Source organism: Mesoplodon densirostris, chromosome X (genome assembly GCF_025265405.1).
Source record: "Mesoplodon densirostris isolate mMesDen1 chromosome X, mMesDen1 primary haplotype, whole genome shotgun sequence".
NCBI classification, from domain to species: domain Eukaryota; kingdom Metazoa; phylum Chordata; class Mammalia; order Artiodactyla; family Ziphiidae; genus Mesoplodon; species Mesoplodon densirostris.
This window is the reverse complement of record NC_082681.1, coordinates 6,889,764-6,906,882: the sequence shown is the minus strand read 5'-3', so window position 1 is coordinate 6,906,882 and position 17,119 is coordinate 6,889,764. Positions and strand designations below refer to the sequence as shown.

General features: G+C 41.5%; 1 protein-coding gene across 1 annotated transcript in view; it reads left to right on the top strand.

The window, feature by feature from the left end:
- The window catches only part of AFF2 (ALF transcription elongation factor 2), a 504,061-nt gene that overhangs the window by 460,517 nt on the left and 26,425 nt on the right, over positions 1-17,119 (top strand). The window contains exons 12-13 of the mRNA XM_060086669.1: positions 356-477; positions 12,498-12,720. Coding sequence (XP_059942652.1) covers positions 356-477; positions 12,498-12,720 — 345 coding nt within the window. The remainder of the gene's footprint in view (positions 1-355; positions 478-12,497; positions 12,721-17,119) is intronic.

The window sequence follows — 17,119 nt, the reverse complement described above, 5'->3', positions numbered from 1 at the left end:
AGGATTTATGCCGTGTTAGAATTGCAGTGTTAGTTTCTAAACTACTCATTTGTGGAGGCGTTGTTGCTGGGAGAAGTGTCTGAAAATTATAGATGCTCTTTACTTTTGGTATGATATCCCTGTGCCACCGATCAGAGGCTCACATCACAGCTTCACCCTCTCAGATGCCAGCTTCTTGGTTGGAGTAGGCGAGGCAAGACTGATCGCTCTTCTGTCTGATCAGAGGTGCACTTTTAACTCCCCTACCTAGTCTAGGACTTAAAATAGAAGCCAGCTGTCTCCCTTGCTCGTTGTTTTTAAATGTCTGCATGTGCCATGGATTTCAAACTCTGTGTATTTTTTCTTCCTGTTAAAGCCAACAGAAGTTGTGGAGAAAATCCCTGAGAAGAAGCAACGCCTGGAGGAGGCGGCCACCATCTGCCTGCTACCACCTTGCATCTCACCAGCTCCCCACCAGAAACCTCCCAGCACTAAAGAGTGAGTTTGCCCTGGGCTGTATGATACTTTGCTTTGTTCAGACTCTTAAGAAATCCCAAATGAACCCTTGGCCGGGGGCAGGGGGTCCTGTCCCAGAGGAATGTTAGGTAAGAAACAGGAGTCTCTCAGTCCTGTCCTGACAGCAGTCTCTGACCACCAGTCTAACAAGGGTGGGATAAAGGGTGGTGCTCAGATTTGGGGTGACTCCTTGAGCTTTTTAGCAACGTTTCTTTATTCCAACTTAGATTGATGACCAAAATCGGCAAAAGTGAACTTTTAGCACTGAGTGAAGGGTAAGAGGAAGTAAATGAATTTAAAAGGGGCAGCATCAAGGGACACCTATCCCTTGAGCCAAATCACCTCCTTCTGGGCAACTTCCAGTTCTGATGGTGATAACTAAAAAGATTTCCCTGGAAAGCAACCCCTTGGCCTCAACAGGATGACTCAGCAGCCGCTTCCTCTTTGGTGTCATTTCTCAACGCTAATATGAAGCTTGAGGGCTAGCAGCTCCATGCTGAACTTCTCAGAGGCCAAGGGAAGGCCAGAGAGATGAGCTGTCTGGGAGTGCCCCCCAGCCCCAGGCAGTTCTGTGCTGGGAAAAGCCGGCTAGGGATGGACGCGTTAATGCCGATCGGCTGGCACCTCTTCTCCCATCTCCCTCTTTGCAGAAGGTGCCGGAGTCGGGCAGGAGGCCTCCTTGTCCCGTCCTCACTCACACGACCCCAGCCTTCCCTACCAAACATTGTGATGGAGTCCTTCTGTCTTATACATATCATTTCCCCAACAATCGTGTCAGCTACTGGAACCATTCCATCTGGATAATTATTGCCATAAATTCATTCAAAATTAGAGATTACTTCCATCAAAGACCAGTTTTGGAGCCTATTAGCAGCCCAGAGCAGAGAGGCAATATGGCTAACTGCTGCTCACAATTGATTTCACAGATTACTGTTTAACATCAGTGATAGGGCATCAATCTGCCACAGATAAGATGTCGGAAATAAGTTATCAGCTTACATTTGTTTGGATCCTTGTTGTTTAGAGATGAAAGGTAGGAAAAGACCAATGACTGCTAGATCCGCTCAGTATAATAAGGAGACTTGGCCCTAGGCTGCCCATCTCCCTGTGCACCCAAAGCTTTTTGTGACAGGCATCTGTGTTCCCTGGCATAATTTGATTGGAAATATCCCTTCACATACTTGGAGTTCTCAGAATTAGTAACTCTTCCAGTGGAGCAAACCAGCCCTTTTTACCCCAGGGTGGGCCAGGAATGTGGGGAAACAGACTTCTTTCCCAGTGGTCAAACACTGTCATTCCAGGGCCCTCCTACTTTCCAAGGAGGAGGGGCTAAAGTGGTGTCCCTGTAGTGGCGGTACTGCCCCAGGTCCCAGATTCAATCTATTCGGGCCGGGCCACCTGAGGGCACGAGGAAGACCCAGGGAACTGTGGGGCATTGCGACACCATCAGTCCCCATTGCGAGCCTCCTTCAGCGACCCAGTGATCTGTCACTGGTCCCCATTTCGTGGAAGAGAGATGATCAAATATTAAATCAATGTCTAATAATTCGAATTCGTTCTCATAAAATGGTGTTTTACCTCATGGTCCTTACGATATTCCTGCTCTTGTCGTAGTTCGGAGAGCAGTGTTTACCTAGTAGCACTTATCATTCAGGAAGGGCCTGGATCGGGTTCTTTTTTTTTTAGATGCCCTGGAAGAGGTGCATGGCCCTAGCCCTCAACTCACCCCATATATCATGTCATTAGGTCTTTTTTTTTTTTTTACATCTTTATTGGAGTATAATTGCTTAACAATGGTGTGTTAGTTTCTGCTTTATAACAAAATGAATCAGTTATACATATACATATGTTTCCATATCCCCTCCCTCTTGCGTCTCCCTCCCACCCGCCCTATCCCACCCCTCCAGGTGGTCACAAAGCACTGAGCTGATCTCCCTGTGCTATGTGGCTGCTTCCCACTAGCTATCTACCTTACGTTCGGTAGTGTATATATGTCCATGCCTCTCTTCTGCTTTGTCACAGCTTACCCTTCCCCCTCCCCATATCCTCAAGTCCATTCTCTAGTAGGTCTGTGTCTTTATTCCTGTCTTACCCCTATGTTCTTCATGACATTTATTTTTTCTTAAATTCCATATATATGTGTCAGCATACAGTATTTGTCTTTCTCTTTCTGACTTACTTCACTCTGTATGACAGACTCTAGGTCCATCCACCTCATTACAAATAGCTCAGTTTCGTTTCTTTTTATGGCTGAGTAATATTCCATTGTATATATGTGCCACATCTTCTTTATCCATTCATCCGATGATGGACACTTAGGTTGTTTCTATCTCCGGGCTATTGTAAATAGGGCTGCTATGAACATTTTGGTACATGACGCTTTTTGAATTATGGTTTTCTCAGGGTATATGCCCAGTAGTGGGATTGCTGGGTCATATGGTAGTTCTATTTGTAGTTTTTTAAGGAGCCTCCATACTGTTCTCCATAGTGGCTGTACCAATTCACATTCCCACCAGCAGTGCAAGAGTGTTCCCTTTTCTCCACACCCTCTCCAGCATTTATTGTTTCTAGATTTTTTGATGATGGCCATTCTGACTGGTGTGAGATGATATCTCATTGTAGTTTTGATTTGCATTTCTCTAATGATTAATGATGTTGAGCATTCTTTCATGTGTTTGTTGGCAGTCTGTATATCTTCTTTGGAGAAGTGTCTATTTAGGTCTTCTGCCCATATTTGGATTGGGTTGTTTTTTTTTTTTTTTTTTATGCTTTAGCAATTTATATTTTAATTAAGTGTACTTCAGATTAAAATTGTATTATGCAATGTTTACAATACAGACGGATATGGAAAGTGACACATGTACCTATCATTCACTTTAAGAAATAAAACTTAAAAAAAATTGGAAAGGCTGTGGGTGAAATTCACTTGTATTTAAAGGTGCAAAAACAAGATTGAAATCACTGCTTAAAAAAAAGGAAATTACTTTGGATGCACATTGTTTCTGGAAGAAGGGTGTTTTTGTGCCTGTGTGGCTCTGACGTTATAGTAGGTGTAGGCCAAAGCAGAGGACAGTCCTCTTCTTTTGGGAACATTGCACCTAACTGAAGTGGAATAAATATAGCTTAGCAACAAAATACACCTAAATAAAACATGGACCCTGCATTTGATACGCATGTCATTTGCAATACGATTTTCATGACAATCCAGGCCGATGGAAACACTTCTTTTTTTTTTTTTTTTTTTTTTTTTAGTTTACTGTTCCCTAGTTTTTTTTTTTTCTATTTTTTTTTATTACTTTCTGCTTTATAACAAAGTGAATCAGTCATACATATATATCTGTTCCCACATCCCCTCCCTCATGCATCTCCCTCCCTCCCACCCTCCCCATCCCTCCCCTCCAGGCAGTCACAAAGCACCCAGCTGATCTCCCTGTGCTCTGCGGCTGCTTCCCACTATCTATCTACCCTACGTTTGGTAGTGTATATATGTCCATGCCTCTCTTTCGCTTTGTCACAGCTTACCCTTCCCCCTCCCCATATCCTCAACTCCATTCTCAAGTAGGTCTGTGTCTTTATTCCCGTTTTACCCCTAGGTTCTTCATGACATTTTTTTTTCTTATATTCCATATATATGTGTTAGCATATGGTATTTGTCTTTCTCTTTCTGACTTACTTCACTCTGTATGACAGACTCTAGGTCTATCCACCTCATTACAAATAGCTCAGTTTCGTTTCTTTTTATGGCTGAGTAATATTCCATTGTATATATGTACCACATCTTCTTTATCCATTCATCCGATGATGGACACTTAGGTTGTTTCCAGCTCCGGGCTATTGTGAATAGAGCTGCAATGAACATTTTGGTACATGTCTCTTTTTGAATTATGGTTTTCTCAGGGTATATGCCTAGTAGTGGGATTGCTGGGTCATATGGTAGTTCTATTTTTAGTTTTTTAAGGAACCTCCATACTGTTCTCCATAGTGGCTGTACCAATTCACATTCCCACCAGCAGTGCAAGAGTGTTCCCTTTTCTCCACACCCTCTCCAGCATTTATTGTTTCTAGATTTCTTGATGATGGCCATTCTGACTGGTGTGAGATGATATCTCATTGTAGTTTTGATTTGCATTTCTCTAATGATTAATGATGTTGAGCATTCTTTCATGTGTTTGTTGGCAGTCTGTATATCTTCTTTGGAGAAGTGTCTATTTAGGTCTTCTGCCCATTTTTGGATTGGGTTGTTTGTTTTTTTGATATTGAGCTGCATGAGCTGCTGGTAAATTTTGGAGATTAATCCTTTATCAGTTGCTTCATATGCAAATATTTTCTCCCATTCTGAGGGTTGTCTTTTGGTTTTCTTTATGGTTTCCTTTGCTGTGCAAAAGCTTTTAAGTTTCATTAGGTCCCATTTGTTTATCTTTTTTTTATTCCCATTTCTCTAGGAGGTGGGTCAAAAAGGATCTTGCTGTGATTTATGTCATAGAGTGTTCTGCCTATGTTTTCCTCTAAGAGTTTGATAGTTTCTGGCCTTACATTTAGGTCTTTAATCCATTTTGAGCTTATTTTTGTGTATGGTGTTAGGGAGTGATCTAATCTCATACTTTTACATTTCCCTGTCCAGTTTTCCCAGCACCACTTATTGAAGAGACTGTCCTTTCTCCACTGTACATTCCTGCCTCCTTTATCAAAGATAAGTTGACCATATGTGCGTGGGTTTATCTCTGGGCTTTCTATCCTGTTCCATTGATCTTTCTGTTTTTGTGCGTATACCATACTGTCTTGATTACTATACCTTTGTAGTATAGTCTGAAGTCAGGGAGCCTGATTCCTCCAGCTCCGTTTTTCGTTCTCAAGATTGCTTTGGCTATTCGGGGTCTTTTGTGCTTCCATACAATTGTGAAATTTTTTGTTCTAGTTCTGTGAAAAATGCCAGTGGTAGTTTGATAGGGATTACATTGAATCTGTAGATTGCTTTGGGTAGTAGAGTCATTTTCACAATGTTGATTCTTCCAATCCAGGAGCATGGTATATCTCTCCATCTATTTGTATCATCTTTAATTTCTTTCATCAGTGTCTTATAATTTTCTGCATACAGGTCTTTTGTCTCCTTAGGTAGGTTTATTCCTAGGTATTTTATTCTTTTTGTTGCAATGGTAAAATGGAGTGTTTTCTTGATTTCACTTTCAGATTTTTCATCATTAGTGTATAGGAATGCAAGAGATTTCTGTGCATTAATTTTGTATCCTGCTACTTTACCAAATTCATTGATTAGCTCTAGTAGTTTTCTGGTAGCATCATTAGGATTCTCTATGTATAGTATCATGTCATCTGCAAACAGTGACAGCTTTACTTCTTCTTTTCTGATTTGGATTCCTTTTGTTTCCTTTTCTTCTCTGATTGCTGTGGCTAAAACTTCCAAAACTATGTTGAATAAGAGTGGTGAGAGTGGGCAGCCTTGTCTTGTTCCTGATCTTAGTGGAAATGGTTTCAGTTTTTCACCATTGAGGACGATGTTGGCTGTGGGGTTGTCATATATGGCCTTTATGATGTTGAGGAAAGTTCCCTCTATGCCTACTTTCTGCAGGGTTTTTATCATAAATGGGTGTTGAATTTTGTCAAAAGCTTTGTCTGCATCTATTGAGATGATCACATGGTTTGTCTCCTTCAATTTGTTAATATGGTGTATCACGTTGATTGATTTGCATATATTGAAGAATCCTTGCATTCCTGGAATAAACCCCACTGGATCATGGTGTATGATCCTTTTAATGTGCTGTTGGATACTGTTTGCTAGTATTTTGTGGAGGATGTTTGCATCTATGTTCATCAGTGATATTGGCCTGTAGTTTTCTTTCTTTGTGACATCCTTGTCTGGTTTTGGTGTCAGGGTGATGGTGGCCCCGTAGAATGAGTTTGGGAGTGTTCCTCCCTCTGCTATATTTTGGAAGAGTTTGAGAAGGATAGGTGTTAGCTCTTCTCTAAATGTTTGATAGAATTCGCCTGTGAAGCCATCTGGTCCTGGGCTTTTGTTTGTTGGAAGATTTTTAATCACAGTTTCAATTTCAGTGCTTGTGATTGGTCTATTCATATTTTCTATTTCTTCCTGATTCAGTCTTGGCAGGTTGTGGATTTCTAAGAATTTGTCCATTTCTTCCAGGTTGTCCATTTTATTGGCATAGAGTTGCTTGTAGTAGTCTCTCATGATCTTTTGTATTTCTGCAGTGTCAGTTGTTACTTCTCCTTTTTCATTTCTAATTCTATTGATTTGAGTCTTCTGCCTTTTTTTCTTGATGAGTCTGACTAATGGTTTATCAATTTTGTTTATCTTCTCAAAGAACCAGCTTTTAGTTTTATTGATCTTTGCTATCGTTTCCTTCATTTCTTTTTCATTTATTTCTGATCTGATTTTTATAATTTCTTTCCTTCTGCTAACTTTGGGGTGTTTTTGTTCTTCTTTCTCTAATTGCTTTAGGTTCAAGGTTAGGTTGTTTATTCAAGATATTTCCTGTTTCTTAAGGTGGGATTGTATTGCTATAAACTTCCCCCTAAGAACTGCTTTTGCTGCGTCCCATAGGTTTTGGGTCGTCGTGTCTCCATTGTCATTTGTTTCTAGGTATTTTTTAATTTCCTCTTTGATTTCTTCAGTGATCACTTCGTTATTAAGTAGTGTATTGTTTAGCCTCCATGTGTTTGTATTTTTTACAGATCTTTTCCTGTAATTGATATCTAGTCTCACAGCATTGTGGTCAGAAAAGATACTTGATACAATTTCAATTTTCTTAAATTTACCAAGGCTTGATTTGTGACCCAAGATATGATCTATCCTGGAGAATGTTCCATGAGCACTTGAGAAAAATGTGTATTCTGTTGTTTTTGGATGGAATGTCCTATAAATATCAATTAAGTCCATCTTTTTTAATGTATCATTTAAAGTTTGTGTTTCCTTATTTATTTTCATTTTGGATGATATGTCCATTGGTGAAAGTGGGGTGTTAAAGTCCCCTACTATGAATGTGTTACTGTCAATTTCCCCTTTTATGGCTGTTACTATTTGCCTTATGTATTGAGGTGCTCCTCTGTTGGGTGCATAAATATTTACAGTTGTTATATCTTCTTCTTGGATCAATCCCTTGATCATTATGTAGTGTCCTTCTTTGTCTCCTCTAGTAGTCTTTATTTTAAAGTCTATTTTGTCTGATATGAGAATTGCTACTGCAGCTTTCTTTTGGTTTCCATTTGCATGGAATATCTTTTTCCATCCCCTTACTTTCAGTCTTTATGTGTCTCTAGGTCTGAAGTGGGTCTCTTGTAGACAGGATATATATGTGTCTTGTTTTTGTATCCATTCAGCCAATCTGTGTCTTTTGGTGGGAGCATTTAGTCCATTTACATTTAAGGTAATTATTGATATGTATATTCCTATTCCCATTTTCTTAATTGTTTTGGGTTCGTTATTGTAGGTCTTTTCCTTCTGTTGTGTTTCTTGCCTAGAGAATTTCCTTTAGCATTTGTTGTAAAGCTGGTTTGGTGGTGCTGAACTCTCTCAGCTTTTGCTTGTCTGTAAAGGTTTTAATTTCTCCATCAAATCTGAATGAGATCCTGCTGGGTAGAGTAATCTTGGTTGCAGGGTTTTCTCCTTCATCACTTTAAATATGTCCTGCCACTCCCTTCTGGCTTGTAGAGTTTCTGCTGAGAGATCAGCTGTTAACCTGATGGGGATTCCCTTGTGTGTTATTTGTTGTTTTCCCCTTGCTGCTTTTAATATGTTTTCTTTGTATTTAATTTTTGACAGTTTGATTAATATGTGTCTTGGCGTATTTCTCCTTAGATTTATCCTGTATGTGACTCTCTGTGCTTCCTGGACTTGATTAACTATTTCCTTTCCCATATTTGGGAAGTTTTCAACTATAATCTCTTCAAATATTTTCTCAGTCCCTTTCTTTTTCTCTTCTTCTTCTGGGATCCCTATAATTCGAGAATGTTGGTGCGTTTAATGTTGTCCCAGAGGTCTCTGAGACTGTCCTCAGTTGTTTTCATTCTTTTTTCTTTCTTCTGCTCTGCAGTAGTTATTTCCACTATTTTATCTTCCACCTCACTTATCCGTTCTTCTGCCTCAGTTATTCTGCTATTGATCCCATGTAGAATATTTTTCATTTCATTTATTGTGTTTTTAATCATTGCTTGATTCATCTTTATTTATTCTAGGTCCTTGTTAACTGTTTCTTGCATTTTGTCTATTCTATTTCCAAGATTTTGGATCATCTTTACTATCATTATTCTGAATTCTTTTTCAGGTAGACTGCCTATTTCCTCTTCATTTGTTAGGTCTGGTGGGTTTTTATCTTGCTCCTTCTCCTGCTGTGTGTTTTTCTGTCTTCTCATTTTGCTTATGTTACTGTGTTTGGGGTCTCCTTTTTGCCGGCTGCAGGTTTGTAGTTTCCGTTGTTTTTGGTGCCTGTCCCCAGTGGCTAAGGTTGGTTCAGTGGGTTGTGTAGGCTTCCTGGTGGAGGGGACTAGTGCCTGTGTTCTGGTGGATGAGGCTGGATCTTGTCTTTCTGGTGGGCAGGTCCACGTCTGGTGGTGTGTTTTGGGGTGTCTGCGGACTTTTTATGATTTTAGGCAGCCTCTCTGCTAATGGGTGGTGTTGTGTTCCTGTCTTGCTAGTTGTTTGGCATAGGGTGTCCAGCACTGTAGCTTGCTAGTCGTTGACTGAAGCTGGGTGCTGGTGTTGAGATGGAGATCTCTGGAAGATTTTCGCCATTTGATATTATGTGGAGCTGGGAGGTGTCTTGTGGACCAGTGTCCTGAAGTTGGCTCTCCCACCTCAGAGGCACAGCACTGACTCCTGGCTCCTCAATTTGGGATGATTCATTGTCTATTCATGTATTCCACAGATGCAGGGTACATCAAGTTGATTGTGGAGCTTTAATCCACTGCTTCTGAGGCTGCTGGGAGAGATTTCCCTTTCTCTTCTTTGTTCTCACAGCTCCCGGTTCTCAGCTTTGGATTTGGCCCCGCCTCTCCATGTAGGTCACTGGAGGGTGTCTGTTCTTCGCTCAGACAGGACAGGGTTAAAGGAGCAGCCGCTTCGGGTACTCTGGCTCACTCAGGCTGGGGGGGAGGGAGGGGCACGGAGTGCGGGTTGAGCCTGCAGTGGCAGAGCCCGGCATGACGTTGCACCAGCCCAGGGCGCGCCGTGCGTTCTCCCCAGAAGGGGGCGTGGACAGTGACCTGCGCTCGCACACAGGCCTCATGGCGGAGGCAGCAGCCCCAGCGTCCCACGCCCGTCTCTGGCATCCGCGCTTTCAGCCATGGCTCGCGCCCGTCTCTGGAGCTCCTTTAAGCAGCGCTCTTAATCCCCTCTCCTCGCGCACCAGGAAACAAAGAGGGAAGAAGAAGTCTCTTGCCTCTTCGGCAGGTCCAGACTTTTTCCCGGACTCCCTACTGGCTAGCTGTGGTGCATTAGCCCCTTCAGTCTGTGTTCACGCCGCCAGCCCCAGTCCTCTCCCTGCGCTCTGACTGAAGCCCGAGCCTCAGCTCCCAGCGCCGCCCACCCCGGCGGGCGAGCAGACAAGCCTCTCGGGCTGGTGAGTGCCGGTTGGCACTGATCCTCTATGCGGGAATCTCTCCGCTTTGTCCTACCCAGGTACGTGGGGAGTATCTTGCCTTTTGGGAGGTCTGAGGTCTTCTGCCAGCGTTCAGTAGGTGTTCTGTAGGAGTTGTTCCATGTGTAGCTGTATTTCTGGTGTATCTGTGGGGAGGAAAGTGATCTTCGTGTCTTACTCTTCCGCCATCTTCCCCGGAAGTAAGTCCCTGGATCGGGTTCTTAACACTTGGCCAGCAAATCCATGTCTGCGGGAAAGTCTCAGGAGTTGAGGGAGAAGAAAGCAAGACAGATCTCTCGGAGGTCTTCTTCTGGAAGCCCTCTCCTCAAGCTTTGTCTGCTCCTTTGTGCTTTGTTGACTCTTCAGACTAAATCCTTGGAAATTTCTATAAGACAACATTCACTTTTCTCAATGAATATTCTAAACCTAGCAAAGGATGCCACAGCAGACTATGACAGCTGGAGTTTCCCATCGTCCACCAGAAGGGCCCTGATGAGTTCCTTGCCCCTTCTTTGGAGCTTGAACCATCAGAAGGGCCTCTGAGGCATTAAATGGGGGACTCTCTTACCTGCTGTCCTCCTATACAAGAGCCAGAGCCTATACAAGCGGTGTCCTTATAGTAAGAAGCCATAATGGTGACAGAGTGGTCTCTAGAAAGTGCTCCCTGGGTGTCTTCACCCAGGAAGTCACTAAAGGCCACAGGGTTCCAGGTCACTATCATACAGATGGAAAGGGAGCCAGATGACTGTGCCCATTGCACTGAATGTACTGTACTGGGAACGATGTACTGTGTACAATGGCAGATGGGGAGGCCTAGCACAATGATAGTTGCCAATGGCAAATGGACGGCCTCTAGGGAACAGCTCTTCCCCTTGCAGCCCACCCTCTTCTCCAGCAGCTCAGGTAGTGCAGGAGTGGTCATAGGTAAGGAAACCATTCACTCCTATAGATGCCACAGCAATGCTTGACTCCTTTCTATGTAAATTCTCCAAAGTCCGATTCCTCTGTAATGATTATACTCAGTGTGGGCTGATGTTGGTGGAGCCTCCTCGTGGACGTGCATCCTAATCCAGATTTTCACCATTATTTTCATCAGGCATCACCACTCTCTTAAAATGATTCTTCATGCCCAAGCAATTTTAAAAATCCACTGGCAAATATTTTGTAATTAATTTAAATCCATTAAGGTAATGGCAGAAACAGTGAATTTTCTGAAAATTTGGCTGCCTGACAAAAATTGACATAGGACTGCATTTATGAAACAGAAGATGACAAATATTATTACAAGTGGCAAATCTGGGCAGCAGAAGTGGAATGATGGGACTGCATTGACTTCTACCATTTCAGGAAATCAAACTACTTGAGTGCTTGTTCATCTTTGATTTGTTGCTTTGAGATATTGTAAATCTATATTTCTAGACACTGACTGAAATTGATCAAGAGGAAAACATAAATTCTTGTTGACTTAATTTGCTGTTGAAAATTGTAGTCAATAATCATGAAAAGTAAATGGCTGCACAGTACAGTATTAGTTGTCTATGAAAAGATTAAAATTCAAGTAATCTTCATTGATTAGTCGGAGACAGTAACTAAAATAAAAATCCATGGCCCAATTACCATGTTAAGCAGCTAGCATAAGGTTTTAGTTGTTCTGTTTTATTTGAAGTCTCAGTCTATTGGATGATGCCCACTTAGTGGGCAGATAAATCAGTTTGAAAGCACAGGAGCACTTCTAGGACTGCAGATGTCTTATGGAAAGATGACAAAATATTTTTCAAATGGACTGTTGTAAACCAGAGTACATTAGTGTAACAACTTAAGATCAGGGACTCATTATGCCTGGGTAGAACAGTTGGAACATACAATTTGCAATGTAACCCAAAAGTATTTAGTGCACTATTTATTTCTGTGTAATGTATGCACGTAGTATTTCTTAAGAAAGTATCCTTCCACTAATTGTTTATTGTACTGTTTATTGTGTGACTATGCAGTTAAGTCGTAGGGCAGAATAAGTAGGAACCATCCTAAAAAATGATGGGATTAAAGTCTGCATTGGATTTTCCATAAAAATCTACTTAACAGTAATCTTAAAAGGTTACAAATATCACACTGGGGCAACACTCCATTAGACGTTTCCATTTATCATGGGAGTTCTGTTTCAAAGACCCGTGTTTATTCTTAGATACATATGGTTGCATTTATCTATAACTCAGTCTATAGGGAGGGCTCCCTCTCTATAGATATCTATGTCTCTATGCGTTTTAATGTATACTCTTCACCACAAGTAAAGGACCATCAACCAACATATTACTTTAGCTGAAAGTGTCAGCATCATGGGAAAGATCAGAATAAAGAGAGACAAAATTTTCTGACACCCTATACTTTTTGTTTACACAGAAATAATTCATCCAGGAGAGCAAACAGAAGAAAAGAAGAAAAGCTGTTTCCCCCTCCACTTTCCCCACTGCCAGAGGATCCTCCACGCTGCAGGAACATCAGCGGCAATAATGGTCCCTTCAGTCAAGACAAGACCGTCCCTATGATTGGACAGATCACCTCGACCAAACCTAAGAGGAGTGAAGGCAAATTCTGTCCGACTTTCAAAGGGATATCTGTAAATGTAAGCATCTTAGAAGAAATCTTATCATTTTCAGGTGGAAACAAGTTGACCCAGCTTATCTAACTGAACTCAGGATGCATTTTTCATTCCAGTCTTACTTCTCCAAACAGATTATTATGCAGGCATTCAGGGCCTTGGACGTCCTTTGGTCCAATCCCTTCAGATCTTGTGGGTGGGGGACACTTCCACAATACTGAGCACAGCATCTGGCACATGGGAGGCACTGATCATTTACTGAAAGGGAGAGAACAAATGGACGGAATTGCCCAAGGTCATGGAACTGGGGCCGGGACTCCAAGTTACATCTTTCCACCACCCAGCTTAGCAGGTGTGAATTGTGTTTTAAAATAGTGACTCAAAAGGATGGAGTTTAAAAGGTGAATCTGTTGCTAAAATCACACAATTGTGGTTCTCTAAGCCAAACTAAAGGATTATCCCATCCTTTCGATTTTCTGCACTGCTGCTCGATTAGCATAAATAATTGAGAAGTTGTTTCACTTTTCTCATCTATACACATCTTTTTATCTGCCCCAGGTATAGGTACCTGAACCGTGAAAACCATGAGCGATAGTGTCGCTAGTGAATGTTAATGGCACATGTACCTGCCTTTTTGGGTAAATGCACATATGTGGAGATACAGCATCCATATGCATCTGATCTCCTTTAAGTGTAGTATAAAAAGCAAATGCATGAAAATCAATGGGTTTTCAAATGTCTAGCGCCAACCTGGTGGCCCCTGAACCAAAAGCGCCCATTTAACACTTCATGAAAAGCCACGAGGCCTCTGAGCTTTAAGGACCACAATTTAAAGTCCTCCATCATCTTAGATGACTAGATGACATACATATCTAGGTAAATTTTATTGGTGACAGAAAGAAATTGCTCTATTACAAAGTTCTCATTTTCCAAATGAAATTTGTATGTGTGTGTGCCCACATTATATTTGCATTCACGTTTAAAGATGCTGACTTATAATGCTAGGAATGAAACTGTCTATTCTAAACAGTAATTACACTATCAATCCTATTTTTCATACTGAATGTAATTAATGTTATAAACTCCAACGGAGGCTTTCTTCTACTGCAAGCTTTTGGAGGGCATGCGCCATATCTAGGCAATTCTCTTCATAAAGCGCCTAGTACGTGGTCACAAATAATTAGATGCTTAATAGAGATGTTATTATGACAATGATAACAAGAGGATCCTGCAAAGGCGTTTCCACAAGAGCTGAAAACTACTGAGGAAACATGATTACATTTTCACCTAGAAATGGATCATTCTTCTTAAGGAAATCCCCGGGGTCCGCATGATGGATTGAGTACCTGTTGCCTCTTCTTTGTCCATTAGTTTTTTCTATTAATGCCTTGAAATCTGAGAGACTTTGTGGAAGTTAAGAGACTTACTTGACACATAGTGCTGACACTGCAACAAATCTGTTCTGTGACCTTGGGCAAATTATGAAACCTCTTTGAGTCCATGAAATGAGTAAATTTGACCAGATGATCTATACAGGTTCTTCCAGCTCCAAAAGCGCTTTCCATTTTCTGCTCTCAGAGTCTTCTCTGTCCCATGTATGCACGAAGTCCTGTTTATTGACTCAATGGATGAGTGAGGGTCAACAGGGGACGTGTTTATATGACTTACGTGATCATGGCTGAACGCAGCCGTTTCCAGTCAGATGTGCCAGGACCGACATCACCTCCATGTGCGTGGTGGACGTGGTGTTTCAGGGTTCTTGTTACCTATCTTGGCCATAGAGACACGTGGCTCTCTCTCGGGCTGACTCAGCTGTTTGGTCTGGGTCATCTGGCTTTAGTGGTAGAAGCGTGGAGCTGGCTTAGGAGATCAGAAGCCTCTGAGTTATTTATGTGTTTGGGTTGAATAAAATCTGTGATGAACTTTAAATGCTTTTCTCCGTATCCACCTTATGGCGGATTTTTTTTTAGATGTGCAGTCTCTCAGCACAGTTATCGCAATGAGCTCTTGATGGTAAGAATTTTTGATAATCGGAAGGTCCAGGATGAAGTGGAAAAGATAAGACTTTCATGGATATAAGAAATGTTCACGTTTGACTTTTCACTGTAAAGTGACCCTTTTGATTAAGGCAGGCAGGCCTGCGTTCAGCAAATCACTGAGTGCACTGGGTGGTGGGGTAGTGGGCCGGGGCTGGGGTGGGAGTGTCATAAAACAGAGACGGCCCCGGCACCTAAAGGGCTCCCAGTCTAAGGTGAGCAATGAGACATGTGCTCGATAAACTCGGATACGAAATAGCTGCTGATTGGTGTTTTAGGGGAGGGCTTGAGACACACCCTTCCCATCTCTAAAGGGACCGAAAAGGTTTAAAGCACTTCTGGCCCTATACATGAGGCAGTTTTCCTGGGAAGGCATTTGTTGAGCTGGGTTGAGCTGAGAGTGCCAAGTAGGGTTTAGTAATGAGGGTAAATGATTAAACAAGAGTGTGGTCTCTACACACAGTGGAATATTATTCAGTCTTCAAAAGGAAGGAAATTCTTTTTTTTTAATTTTATTAGTTTCTGCTTTATAACAAAGTGAATCAGTCATACATATACATCTGTTCCCACATCCCTTCCCTCTTGCATCTCCCTCCCTCACACCCTCCCTATCCCACCCCTCCAGGCGGTCACAAAGCACTGAGCTGATCTCCCTGTGCTATGCGGCTGCTTCCCACTATCTATCTACCTTACGTTTGGTAGTGTATATATGTCCATGCCTCTCTCTCGCTTTGTCAAAGCTTACCCTTCCCCCTCCCCATATCCTCAACTCCATTCTCTAGTAGGTCTGTGTCTTTATTCCCGTTTTACCCCTAGGTTCTTCATGACATTTTTTTTCCCTTAAATTCCATATATATGTGTTAGCATACGGTATTTGTCTTTCTCTTTCAGACTTACTTCACTCTGTATGACAGACTCCAGGTTTATCCACCTCATTACAAATAGCTCAGTTTCATTTCTTTTTATGGCTGAGTAATATTCCATTGTATATATGTGCCACATCTTCTTTATCCATTCATCCGATGATGGACACTTAGGTTGTTTCCAGCTCCAGGCTATTGTGAATAGAGCTGCAATGAATATTTTGGTACATGTCTCTTTTTGAATTATGGTTTTCTCAGGGTATATGCCCAGTAGTGGGATTGCTGGGTCATATGGTAGTTCTATTTTTAGTTTTTTAAGGAGCCTCCATACTGTTCTCCATAGTGGCTGTACCAATTCACATTCCCACCAGCAGTGCAAGAGTGTTCCCTTTTCTCCACACCCTCTCCAGCATTTATTGTTTCTAGATTTTTTGATGATGGCCATTCTGACTGGTGTGAGATGATATCTCATTGTAGTTTTGATTTGCATTTCTCTAATGATTAATGATGTTGAGCATTCTTTCATGTGTTTGTTGGCAGTCTGTATATCTTCTTTGGAGAAGTGTCTATTTAGGTCTTCTGCCCATTTTTGGATTGGGTTGTTTGTTTTTTTGATATTGAGCTGCATGTGCTGCTGGTAAATTTTGGAGATTAATCCTTTGTCAGTTGCTTCATATGCAAATATTTTCTCCCATTCTGAGGGTTGTCTTTTGGTTTTCTTTATGGTTTCCTTTGCTGTGCAAAAGCTTTGAAGTTTCATTAGGTCCCATTTGTTTATCTTTGTTTTTATTTCCATTTCTCTAGGAGGTGGGTGCAAAAGGATCTTGCTGTGATTTATGTCATAGAGTGTTCTGCCTATATTTTCCTCTAAGAGTTTGATAGTTTCTGGCCTTACATTTAGGTCTTTAATCCATTTTGAGCTTATTTTTGTGTATGGTGTTAGGGAATGATCTAATCTCATACTTTTACATGTCCCTGTCCAGTTTTCCCAGCACCACTTATTGAAGAGACTGTCCTTTCTCCACTGTACATTCCTGCCTCCTTTATCAAAGATAAGCTGACCATATGTGCATGGGTTTATCTCTGGGCTTTCTATCCTGTTCCATTGATCTATCTTTCTGTTTTTGTGCCAGTACCACACTGTCTTGATTACTGTACCTTTGTAGTATAGTCTGAAGTCAGGGAGCCTGATTCCTCCAGCTCCGTTTTTCGTTCTCAAGATTGCTTTGGCTATTCGGGGTCTTTTGTTTTTCCAAACAAATTTTGAGATTTTTTGTTCTAGTTCTGTGAAAAATGCCAGTGGTAGTTTGATAGGGATTGCATTGAATCTGTAGATTGCTTTGGGTAGTAGAGTCATTTTCACAATGTTGATTCTTCCAATCCAGGAGCATGGTACATCTCTCCATCTATTTGTATCATCTTTAATTTCTTTCATCAGTGTCTTATAATTTTCTGCATACAGGTCTTTTGTCTCCTTAGGTAGGTTTATTCCTAGGTATTTTATTCTTTTTGTTGCAGTGGTAA